The sequence below is a fragment of the Lactuca serriola genome, chromosome 8 (genome assembly GCF_051521515.1).
Source record: "Lactuca serriola cultivar US96UC23 chromosome 8, Lser_US96UC23_V15, whole genome shotgun sequence".
NCBI lineage: Eukaryota > Viridiplantae > Streptophyta > Magnoliopsida > Asterales > Asteraceae > Lactuca > Lactuca serriola.
This window is the reverse complement of record NC_136415.1, coordinates 13,399,962-13,412,363: the sequence shown is the minus strand read 5'-3', so window position 1 is coordinate 13,412,363 and position 12,402 is coordinate 13,399,962. Positions and strand designations below refer to the sequence as shown.

Below are 12,402 nucleotides of genomic sequence, written 5' to 3'. Positions count from 1 at the left end.
TTCTCCAAATCCCAACAAGAACAAGAACGTTAACATATTTCTTGCTTTCATCCACATATGTGTTTCCTCCACTTGTTGGGTTGAGTATTTGAAGACAGAGATGGGTCTATATACCTTCAGTTGATTCAAAATCCCTAAGATTAGGGTTGAAGAGTCGAGACCCTCGAGGGTATGATAGCACTAAATGGCATCACTTCACCTGCTTCTTTTCTTTGGATTCCATTTCGGCTTCTTCGGCCGAGACGTTCGAAGGGTTTTCTGATTTGAAGGTAAACCTTAAATTGATTCCCTTCCTTTGTTTAGCTTTCTATTACTCCTCCAATTTTTATGATGTATAAAACGAAGAGCATTCCTGTTTACTCCCCCAATCGATCATAAAGTTCAGATGAAGAAAAAACCCAAATTGTATCTCGATACTCAGATGAAGAAATAACCCAGCTTGTATATGTGTCAGTCGGCACCTCCAATTCTAGATTTTGCCATCGATTCTAGGCCTTTCAGATTTAGAGTTCATCAAATTTAAGCCTTCTTGCTTTAGGGTTCACCGAGTTTGCTTTAGAGTTCATCAAGTAATTAGATGGGTGATTCCTAAAACAACGGTAACACCTCCTCCTTTCTATTCCATCATCGGCAACAACTTTAACAAGAAATCTTCCTCCATCTAATATCTATTACTTCTGGATCTACACAGTGAACTCGCCGGAGAAGCATTGCTCTTCTGGAAAAGCGACTCCCAATTCCGACTCTCCTATCCCAGCCGATTCCGGAGAAGCATTTCATTTGCTTCCATTTAAAGGAGACTAGAGATGATTTTTGGGGGTTTATTGAGATTCTTTTGGTTTTGAGTAACCATTTTGTGAACCAGAGGGATAGGAGGAAGAGAGATTTGGAGGATGAATCGGAAGCCTCCTTATGGATCTATGAGTTTGTGTGTGTGTGGAGAGAGAGAGAGAGAGAGAGAGAGAGAGAGAGAGAGAGATTTTATATATTAAATAATTATATTTAGTTTTTTCTTTTTTAAAAAAAATAACTGAAAAGATCATAAATGGTCCATGTGGTGTGAAATGACGAAAATGCCCCTCAGTTAACGGACAAAAGTTAACGGAGTTAGCAATAAGGACCAATCATCAAAAGTTTTGAAAACACAGGGACCATCTATGAGGTTTTTAAACCACGGGGACTAAACTTCAGATTTTGGGTAACCACAGGGACCATTTTTGATGTTTTTTCTTCTTAAATCATGTCTATGGCCAATTGCAATGTGAGGTTTTCACACTTTTTTTTTCTTAAATCATAGTTCCGCCAGAGAAATCATTAGCAAAGTTCTTTATTTTAAACTATATAACGGTTGCCTGGACAGAATGGATTCCTCACAAGTAACAAATAAAATCTGTGAGTCTTTAGCGTATACCGTTATGTCTTGGTGCTAACTTCAACGTGAAGAAATTATTAAGGGATAATGACTTAGGAGGGTAATAACGTTTCCTGTTTGTCCATTTTAGGTCCCTAACGTATTTTTTGTGCATATTACACCATTAAGGTTATTATAACCGTTTACAAATAGTCCTTTTAACAGGAAGAAGCCAATAAAAGGATTATTTATAAACGGTTATAACAACCTTAATGATGTAATATACACAAAAAAATACGTTGGGGACTTAATATGGACAAACGGGAAACATTATTACCCTCCTAAGTCATTATCCCATGAAGATATAAACCCCTATAGTAAATTTTTACTTTTTAAATAAGAAACTTAAAGGTCTTGAGGTTGGTAGTTTGGATGTTTTTAACATCGGCCTTCTTTATAAATGGAAGTGGCGGTTTCTTAATGAGAAGGGAGCTCTTCGGGTTAAAATTGTCAAATTTTGTCATGGGGAAGGTGGTGGTTTTTCGGAAGATTCGAGAATAGGAATTTGAGGGGGTGTTTGGCAAAAGATTGTAGGATCCATTAATCACCTCCATGAGAATGGTTATATTCCTTCTAATTACATGTATAGAGTGGTGGGGGGTGAGACTCAAACGAGGTTCTAGAAGGATGTTTGGTGCTTGGATATTCCTCTTAGGGAGCGGTTCGGGAGGCTCTTTGCTTTGGCCTTTAATCAAGATGCTCGAGTAAGTGAATAATGGGATCCGGAGGGATGTAATTTTCATTGGCATCGGGGGATTAGAGGAGGGGCCAATGAAAATTACATCCCTCCGGATCCCATTATTCACTTACTTGAGCATCTTGATTAAAGGCTAAAGCAAAGAGCCTCCCGAACCGCTCCCTAAGAGGAATATTCAAGCACCAAACATCCTTCTACAAGAATATCAAATTGGGTCGATTCAGCCCCTCCTCTAATCCCCCGACGCCAATGAAAATTACATCCCCCCAGATCCCATTATTCACTTACTCGAGCATCTTGATTAAAGGTCAAAGCAAAGAGCCTCCCGAACCGCTCCTTAAGAGGAATATCCAAGCACCAAACATCCTTCTAGAACCTCGTTTGAGTCTCATTCCCCACCACTCTATACATGTAATTAGAAGGAATACAACCATTCTCATGGAGGTGATTAATGGATCATACAATATTTTGCCAAACACCTCCTCCAATTTCTATTCTCGAATCGTTCGAAAAACCACCACCTTCCCCATGACAAATTTGACAATTTTAACCCGAAGAGCTTCATTGTCATTAAGAAACCGCCACTTCCATTTATAAAGAAGGTCGAGGTTACAAACATCCAAACTACCAACCCCAAGACCTATAAGTTTCTTATTTAAAAAGTAAAAATTTATTATAGGGGTTTATAGTTTCATGGGATAATGACTTAGGAGGGTAATAATGTTTCTCGTTTGTCCATATTAAGTCCCCAACGTATTTTTTGTATATATTACACCATTAAGGTTGTTATAACCGTTTATAAATAATCATTTTACCGGCTTCTTCCTGTTAAAAGGACTATTTGTAAACGGTTACAATAACATTAATGGTGTAATACGCACAAAAAATACGTTAGGGACCTAAAATGGACAAAAAGAAAACGTTATTATCCTCCTAAGTCATTATCCCAATTATTAAAGGACGACAATTATTTGTTTTGAAGCTTTTAGTTACCTCCTTTTCATATATTTTTTTTAGTTTCATGTAGTGGCAGGAATTATTTATAACAGAATTCACATGGCTTTGGTACAAAAAGTCCAAAAGACTTTCATGTGACCTTGGGTCCTACTAGCTTGACACTCTTTAAATCCCAAATTATGTTTATTGTATTAAAAGATCTTGATTTTTTTTATCAATCTTTAACATAAATATTATGTTTTCTCTAACATAAAACAATAATTAAAATTTTTAGTCTATGATGATATATTCATAATGTTATTCGCACTAGATATTTGTTTACCATTAGAACATCAAAAGTCCTAAAATTCCATCACTATTACGTTTTCAATATTAAAAAAAAATGTTTTCAATAGTTGGTTTTAAGTTCATCCGTAATAAAACTTTCATGCTGTCATGCACATCATGGGCATCACTCATGCTAACATCAATATGCAACTCAGGCATACTTGTGAAGAAAAAGAGTTCATCATTATATATAATGGACCACGAAATAAATCGGATTATATGTTGATACATAATTAAATCAAAAACTTTATATACGTTACCTCATCAAACCGGGTTCTTGTTTTTCAAATACCGAAGCAGTCATTCTACCATCTCTACTCTAACAGACTTAAGGGCATAGCCATGTCTGTGAACATCCACCTTTTTTTTATCCTATTTCAATAGGGTTCGTAGTACCACTAGACCATATTATTGTAGCATCTTCAAACATATAATTTCTTTTGTAAATTATGATGTATCACAAGCTCAAAAAAACGAAAAATAGGCTCAAACTTATAACAACCTAAAACTAAAATCATATCAGGTAATGGTTAATTAATGCAAGAGCATTACTTGTAAAATGTGCAACATCACTGATCTGGATCCGAACCGAACTTTGGACCGGGCCCCCGATTTCCTGACCCGAAAACCCATCCATACAAGTATTCTCGTCGGTTAGGGCTGAGCTAATCCATGTCTGAACATTGCTCATGTGCAAGAGGAACTCCCGACCTTTGAACCGATCCACGCTATTGAGTTCACGGATTGAATTTCTGACCCGGTCCAAACTGTCATTAACTTCCTCCAAGCAATCTCCCACAGCGGAACGCTCACGGGAGTTCAACCATTTGGATTCCGTCAGCTTCTGGAGGAAAGATTGGGCCGATTCAGACTGGTTTAGGGTTACGTTCAACGCAAACCGAGCCAACTCAGCCGGGTTGTGTTTGATAGTTTCTGCGTAGGGAGAAAGAGACTGGACGCATAAACGAGGGTAGGTGGTGGCTGTGCAAGAAGAAGTAATGTAGTCGGCGGTGATAGTTCCGGCGAGGAAGAGGACAGCGAGAATGAAAAGTGTGAGTGTGAGGTTTGCCATGTTTGGTGGGGGTGAAGATGGGAGAGGGTGTATTTATAGGAGTATATATTCTCTTTATAGTTGAACCGTTTGCGGTTAAATGGTATGATTGTATTTCATTTAATAGTTATTCTATAATATTTTTCATAAAATATAAAAATCTATTTCTAGAGTCAAATTTTATTTTTATGGAGCGAAAAATGTATAAAAACAATTAAAATAGTTATCAGGCGATACATTAAATATGAGATAATCACAAAAAGTTATATTGTGTTGCCACGCATTTTACCAAACTTCATGTTTTTTGTTTTGTTTTTGACAAAAAAAAATTGTTTAAGATCTACGTGAACAAAAAAATTACAACCAAAATGCAATTGGTGCCATAGTTCTTTGAACTTCTTCCCTTTTATTAAAACCCTAACACAACTCAAGTACACTTATTTAACTATATTTGTAATTGTTTTTTTTATTTTTCAATTAATCATGATGGTTCAAAAGTCCGTTTAAAACATCTATATCGGTCTTGCAAATGAAATTGCAAACCACTTTCAAATGACATGACATGTCCACGTATGATTAGTCTTGCCAATATTAAAAGTCTTTCAAATGGTAAGTGAGCATTTTATGTTATCAACTTGTAACATAATAATATATTACTCTATAGTTTATATTTATTTAATAAATAATATACCATAATAATTAACTTTATATGGTAAGTGGGGCCATTTTTGAAATAGAATAATCTTGTAAACATTGAAAGGTTTTCACCGTTGTGGATTGTCTTATATTTTTCAAGAATCATGGTCTATGACTACCCAACCCTTTAGGTCTTATGTGCCTAGAGATTCAAAAACCGAATATATTAATTTGATCACGAGTGGTTTGGATTTTTGCAAAGTGGGTAAACCGTTTTTCAGGCTCACATATATGATCCTATTATATAACCGGAAACGATTCGGAATAAAATTGGATAAAATTAAAAAGTCATTCTATTAGGCAACTTTTGAAGCATTTAGTGTTATAATTTTACAAAACTAGCATGGTAGGTTGGAAAGGGGTCAAAAAAAGATTTTGGTATTTTTTTATTTTCACTTGGTGTTTCTCGACCATCCGGATTGTTTAAGGACACCTAGGAAGGAAGCCTCCAAATTCTTGTATCAATAATTTCAAAAAGTGATGAATCAAAACAACATTTTCTACTACATTAAACATCGGATTTTGTATAGGTTTTGAACGGATTTTGATCACCGTATTAGTAGCAGGTTTTGGACTAGTTTTTATCAAAATATCCGATTATTATTTTGCAATGAAATATAGACATAAATCATAATATGCTGATCATACATGATATAACTCTTTACTCCTCCATCCATTAAACTATATCCTGGTAACTTGCTCCGTTAATACATTATTTGTTTTTGAGGAAAACAAAGCTTTGGTTTACTTTTTTTTGCCCTATTAAAAAAAAAGGAAAGGAAAGGATCCCAGAGAAAACCAAAAGTTGAGATTTATTTATTTGGTACTGAACTAATTAAAAAAAAGAAAGAAAGAATGTGTACAAGAGAAGATGGTTTAATTTAAAAGAAAATTAGGGAGGATACAATTTAGGATTTTTCTACTAGTTGAATCAAAGGGGTTAATTCGTATGAATGAATGAATGAATGATGTAGAAAATTATTAATTCCTATGATCTCATAATTAAGTTATTGTGGTCGTTTTGACTCTTGAGAGGTGGTGGAACTGGAATATATGCAAGAAATGGAATATGAATGAAGAACAAGTAAAGCATTCAGCCCAGGAATTAAGCAGGTAGCAGCAGCAGCAGCTAAATGGAAGCAGTGTATGATATGATATGATTGATTAGGTAGGTTGTCATGGTACTGCTGGTTTATTAGAACTGTCTATCGAGTCTTGAGCACTCTTTACAAGCATGTCGTAATTGATAGAAGCCAGCTGAGACAGGTTCTGATCGATCATTCAAAAAACAAAAATTAAATTAATATGTGTTTTGACTTTGTATTGTATATATAGAAAAAGTGTAGGTTATGTCACAGTCATACCTTAAATGAGAAATTACTGAATGAGTAATTCACGTTGAGAGTTGAAGCACCAAATTCCGCCAGGTTACCACATTCATCACCCTGCTTAATCAAACAACCAAATCATCAAAAGGAAGAAACCAATTCATTATATAGACTGTGTGTGTGTGTGTACATATTAGTATTAATTACCTCTTCCTCTAGCATATTGCCGAAAGAGCTATCACCACATGTGCTGCCTGTATCAGACATATCATCAAAGTCGCTGCCTCCATCAACATGCTCATCTTCTGGATTCCAAATATACCGGCTCATGAAATAACTCGTGTCCAGAGTCTCAGCAGATGGTATGAATGTCGCCTGCAAAGCTTCTCTTATAATTTATGTTTTTTTATTTTTAAGAAAGAAAAAAAAAATAGATGAAATTACCTTCTGCCTTGCAAGTGTGTCCCAGTGGATATTCTTAAAGAAATGGTGCGTCTTTACCTGTTTGTTTATCATAAATAAACAAATCACGCACATTATTTATCAATTAACTTCCTACCTGATACCTCTTTGCCTTTTCTTTTTTGATTGTTTGGTACGTATGTATTTAATAATGGAGAGAGAAAATGTTACCTGTACAGCCCCTATGGCACCAAGGCGTTGAGCTGGATTTTCAGTCAGCAACCTGAAATAAACATAATTATGTATGAATATGTGATGATTGAATTGATTGATAAACAACTAGAAACTTACTTATTAATCAGATCATATGCTTCATAGCTCATCTCCTCAGGGATCTTGGGCCATGGTATATCTCTGTTCATAATGTTGGCAAAAACTTGCTGCACCCCAACCCAATTCAAAAAATGACAAGATGAGTAAAGTAGGTTTTTATGCAATGCGATCTACCCTCCCTCCTCAACAAAGCATCAGAAGAAGATTTTTGATTTTACCTGTGGAGATTCTGCATTGAACGGAGGTATCCCTACAAGTAGCTCAAAAAGAATAACACCAACAGACCACCAATCAGCTGTTGCACCTACAACAAACCAAACCAAACCAAACCAAACCAAAGGAATTAAGTGTTATATATTAAAAGCAATAAGCAGAAAGACGTTTGAAAAATAAAATAAATCTCCAACCATGTCCCACGCCTAGAAGTATCTCAGGAGCCAGATAGTCAGGAGTCCCAACAACCGACTGTTTTTGACGTTCTCTTCCTGGTGTAGCAGCAACATCATTTTCCCCATAAATAGAGGTCCTGTTTTCTGATACCCCCCCTGATAAGTCCTCTGTACTGTTGATCAGACCTACCTTCGATAGCCCAAAATCTGACAGCTGTAACAAATAATCATTTTATAAGTAATTCATTTTTTTTTAATATATATATATAGAAAAAAAAAAAAGATGTTTACCTTGATATGGCCATCTGGACCAATCAACAAATTGTCTGGCTTCAGGTCTCGGTGAATGATATTCAAAGAATGTAAATACTCCAGTGCAAGAACCTGAAAATAATCAAAAAAAAAAAATCATTACTTCCATTTCGATACCAATATGAATGAAGATCTACTTACTGTTTACCCATAAGAGTAGAAAACAAAGTACATTTGTTATACCAGAAAAGAAAGGGAAAAAACTTACAAGTTCTGCAATATAGACACGTGCCATGTCCTCTTCTAAACAGCCTAGAGTTCTCAGCAAAGAGAAAAGATCTCCTCCATTTAAAAACTCCATTACCAGATATAGATTTTCTTTGCATGTGAATGAGTAGAAAAACCGAACCTAAGTCAAAACAACTTAATTAATGAAGTCAAGTTACACAAACACAGTCGTTGAACAAAAATACTTTTTTTTATTTTCTTCTCACCACAAAAGGATTTCGAACTGATATCAGTATATCGCGCTCAGCCAAAATACTTTCAACCGCATTTTTACGAATCATATCAGCCTTCTTCAAAACCTGCAATACTTTTTCCAAAATAACTTCTTTTAGTAAGTAAACACTGACTAAGGGAGGGACTCTGCTTCTTTTTTGGACATAATGAGTTAAGCACTTATAGTTGTTTCTTTTTTTTTTACTTAATTATCTGGACAGAATTTACTTCAGCCCTTACCTTTATGGCAAATACATCCCCAGTTGCCCTTTTTTTGGCTAGAAAAACTCGTCCAAATGCACCCCTGCTGATTGGTTTTATAATTTCAAAATCTTCAATTGATGTCCTATCTTTAGAGAATGTATTCACAGGGCTGGCACGTAGACTACTACGAGCTGTCTCATCTTCTACTGAACTATCTTCATTCGCCAAGTTACTTGATGATTCTATCTTATCATCCTCTATCTGCCCACAAAGAACTACATACTTCTCCCTGTATTTTTTGAACAAAAATAAAACTTGAGTAATAGTTTTTTATTATATAGAATAAATAAGTTTTATGATTGGTTGGTTAGTTAGTTCACTCACTGTAATAGTTTCTCTATACGTCTACCGAATGTTTCGACAACAAGGGCATCCACCTTTCTGTCCTGGATAGCATATTTGAGGTCTGTTAAACGATCAAGCATGATCTCCAGGGCACTGTAGTCATTAGTGTTGATACTGGCCACGGATCGAGAAATTTCCAGTAGCTTATTTATCTGTCATTTCATGGATGTCATTAACTCCAATAATGTCAAAACAATATCAATATGGAAATTGGTGCAGGAAGAAAGCAAGTGGTGATGTTTCATGTGAGACTAATTACTAATTACACTACCTGCTGCCAGTTTTCATGCTCAGATGTCTTCCTTTCACTCAAGAACACCTCAATCTGGCTGGCTCTCGGTGTTAGTAAAGGTGATCTAGGAGTCAAGCTTCCACCTGATGAGGCTTTGTAACATGATGATGTGACAGGTGTCAAGTTTCCACGTGTTTCACTATTCATGTCTGGTAAACTTTGCAGGTTGTCCATCACATAAGGGGCATCAACTCCATGGACACATTCGAGTATCTCTTCAGAGCATCGACAAGACAAACGGTGAGTTTTCGGTGATGATTCATCAGAATCTTCTGGTGTACTGGATAAAGATACTCTCCCAACATCTGGACATCCAACAGCAATATCTGCACTTTTGGGTGTGCATGAATCAATGATCCTTTCCAGAGTTTCTGAAACTCTACAGAGTCTTTCATTGACTGTTAAACCTTTTAAGTCACATCTATCTGCAATGGTGCATATTCTAGAATGTTCTTCCACATGTACAGTGGGTATTTCAACTTCACATATACGACAAATCAATGAACTCTCGTAAGCTGCATGATGTTGACTTACAGAAACCCCGGATGACACTCTTGTTAGATTTGATGGTGTCTCCAGGTTCTCAGGAGGGCAGATTGGTATTTCAATATTCAAAACATGGTCATCTTTAGGTTCTAATTGGTCAGAGGCTTCTTTTGTTGGGGTGTCAATCTCATCTAGGTCTTTCAGATTCTTTATGGATGGAAATTTCTTCCAAGATGACATTCTGTAGCTACTCGCGGATGAAGCAACACTTTTTGCAGTATCAACCTCCACATTGTCAATTTCTCCGTCTAAAATCATTTTTGCTTTAATTTGTTCCTCATTCTCTTCATGGGCATTTTTGGTCATTTGTGTTTCGGTGACTTCGGGTTCTTCTAATGAGCTACTGAAGTTTTGGTATGTAGACTCTATAACTTTTTGATAGACACCAAGATCGCTTAGCTGGTGAAGACCTAAAATGTGGTGGCCTTCTTCATAACCACACTCTTTATGGAACTGAACAAGCCGAGTGCATCGTGTAAGTATAAATAGAAGACGGGTATGCACTTGTTTGAGGATACCAGTGGATAAATCTTGGCGCCTATCATCTAAGATCTGAACAATGTTTTCACATTTCAGCCAAAATTCATTGGATGTCATTTTTGCACACTTTCTTGCTATAATTAACAGGTCCTCCAAATTTTCTTGCCATTCGGGGTGAGATACTGATGTTTCTTCAAGAATGCCAACCAGATCTCCAGCAAAGATTCCTAGATCAGCATTGACTTCTTCCTTTAACTTATCAAACTTTCCCCTGAGCATCACCAGAATCTCCTGAACTTGATATATATTGCAATGGCAAGGAGCAAACAGGTTAAGGAAGAACTAATTAATGTGAGCATCAGAAGAACATCAACTATGAGAACAAGGAAATACCTCCACACGCCCAAATCCACGAGATTTCCAGAAAGGTAGAGGCCTTACTCCTTTGGCACTGAGCTCGTGAGAGAAACTTTTGATATCTGCAACTCTCTTCTTACGACCACTTGTAGCACGCAGTATGGCCTGGAATCTTGGAGATTGCAGCTCCTTGGAAAGAGATGCATTACCCTGCAACCACTCACAACATGAGCCACATATTAAGATGAGACATGGGCAAATCAAGCCTATCAGCCTCAGCAATAACCTATCTAGTATAAAGTAGATTACCTCCAGTCCACCAATGGCTGGTGGAAGGACTCGTAATGATTTAGATTGACTCCATGATACCTTCTTGCCTAGCAAAGACAAAAATCACTGAAAATGTCAAAATAGAAGATCAAACTTCAACACTCCGCTCAAATGTTTACCAATTTAAATACTTATATGGAAGCTTGAAATAGTAGATGGAGGACCCAAATATTATATCTAGTTTTGATATTAACTTTGGATTATTTGTTAGCTAACACTCAAATAATTCTAGATTGTAGTTAATTCTACTATCTGCATTAGGCTATAGCAGGACTATTACTCTAAGAACTAACAAATCTAATAATCTCTGTCATGGATAAGTATATTTAGGGCATTATATTAGTCCTTTTTTCTAAACTACATACGGGTACTATGTCCAAATCCCCAACTCAAAATGAACAACAATCTCGTATATTAACCGGAGAGCAAAGGATTACGTAACCTGGATCAGTGATTCTAGGAAATTGTTTTGTGTGTACTTCACGGGGAGGAGGAGTTGAAGTCTTATCTTTATTACTAATACCCAATTTTGAGGGGGTAGCAGACGGAGAAACGACCCTAAGAGGCGAAGGAACAGAACAAGTGCGAATGTGGTTTAGGCCAAGGGAGGAAGCATGGAGTATGTAATCCTCCTCCAACTGACGATCGTAATTCACATCATCTTTGCTATCACCGTCACCGTCACCGTCACCGTCGTCACTGCACTCTCCTTCGTTGTTTTCCGCCATTGCAGCCATGCTCTGGCTCTGACGGATCGGGATCGGAGGTATTTTCCTCAATTTAACGATTGAATGGGAGGTTTGACAATTCTGATGAAGGTTTCTATAGACATGATCGATGGAATTGTATGCGGTTTGTTCGGATTCTGACGAAGGTGGTGGAATTGACATTAGAGATAATGTTGTTTGTTCACGGCATTTTCCGAGTGTGATCTCTAGTATTTTATACAGAGAAACATAAGGGATCGAAGATGATGATTTCTAGGTTTTTCAGAGTAGAATTTGGATCACAATTTTGTTCATTTCGTCGGGGAAGAACACGGAGAGGTATTCGCGCGAAAGGAAGAATGAACAGACGCAAAATAGGATCGGAACGCAACATTGTGCATGAAGTTATGAATAAAAAAATCAAACTAAATAAATTGTTGAATATAAATATTAAGACATATCAATTAGAATAAATGCATAAAATTTACGTAATTTAGATCAATTTCATTTTAGATATATTCTTTTACTGCACAATAATTACATATTTTAATGGTCATCCATTTCGAGCAACTAGTTTTCATTATTTCATGCAAATTAAAACATATGCTAAGGTTTGATTATTGTCATGTTCAAAATGGTTAATGTCATTAAATAGTACTTGACTTTTTAACAAAAAGTATCTTAAAACCAAATGCTTTTTCTGACAATGAACTTATACAACTACCCAAAGTAAAGGT

At 36.3% G+C, this 12,402-nt stretch overlaps 1 protein-coding gene and 1 pseudogene across 1 annotated transcript; both read right to left on the bottom strand.

Annotated features, from left to right (window-relative positions):
• Positions 1-3,553: 3,553 nt before the first annotated feature.
• Positions 3,554-4,506, bottom strand: LOC145065414 (21 kDa protein pseudogene; annotated as a pseudogene).
• A 1,587-nt stretch (positions 4,507-6,093) lies between these two features.
• On the bottom strand, positions 6,094-12,023 carry LOC145070550 (putative serine/threonine protein kinase IRE). The gene is made up of 17 exons (XM_079017490.1): positions 11,401-12,023; positions 10,938-11,005; positions 10,665-10,838; positions 9,225-10,562; positions 8,933-9,105; positions 8,585-8,837; positions 8,338-8,430; positions 8,112-8,252; positions 7,883-7,975; positions 7,610-7,805; positions 7,421-7,506; positions 7,221-7,309; positions 7,101-7,152; positions 6,912-6,968; positions 6,675-6,842; positions 6,504-6,584; positions 6,094-6,408 (listed from the first exon to the last, which is right to left on the bottom strand). Exons 1-17 carry the CDS (start codon positions 11,846-11,848, stop codon positions 6,316-6,318), a joined length of 3,603 nt encoding a protein of 1,200 aa, XP_078873616.1. The 5' UTR covers positions 11,849-12,023; the 3' UTR covers positions 6,094-6,315.
• Between the last annotated feature and the right edge of the window lie 379 nt (positions 12,024-12,402).

Coding starts and splice junctions, on each gene's coding strand:
- LOC145070550 (XM_079017490.1), bottom strand. CDS start 11,848: ATGTCAATTCCACCACCTTCGTCAGAATCCGAACAAACCGCATACAAT. Junction 11,006..11,400: donor TCCTAGAATCACTGATCCAG/GTTACGTAATCC, acceptor TGTCTTTGCTAG/GCAAGAAGGTATCATGGAGT. Junction 7,976..8,111: donor GTGTCTATATTGCAGAACTT/GTAAGTTTTTTC, acceptor GATTATTTTCAG/GTTCTTGCACTGGAGTATTT.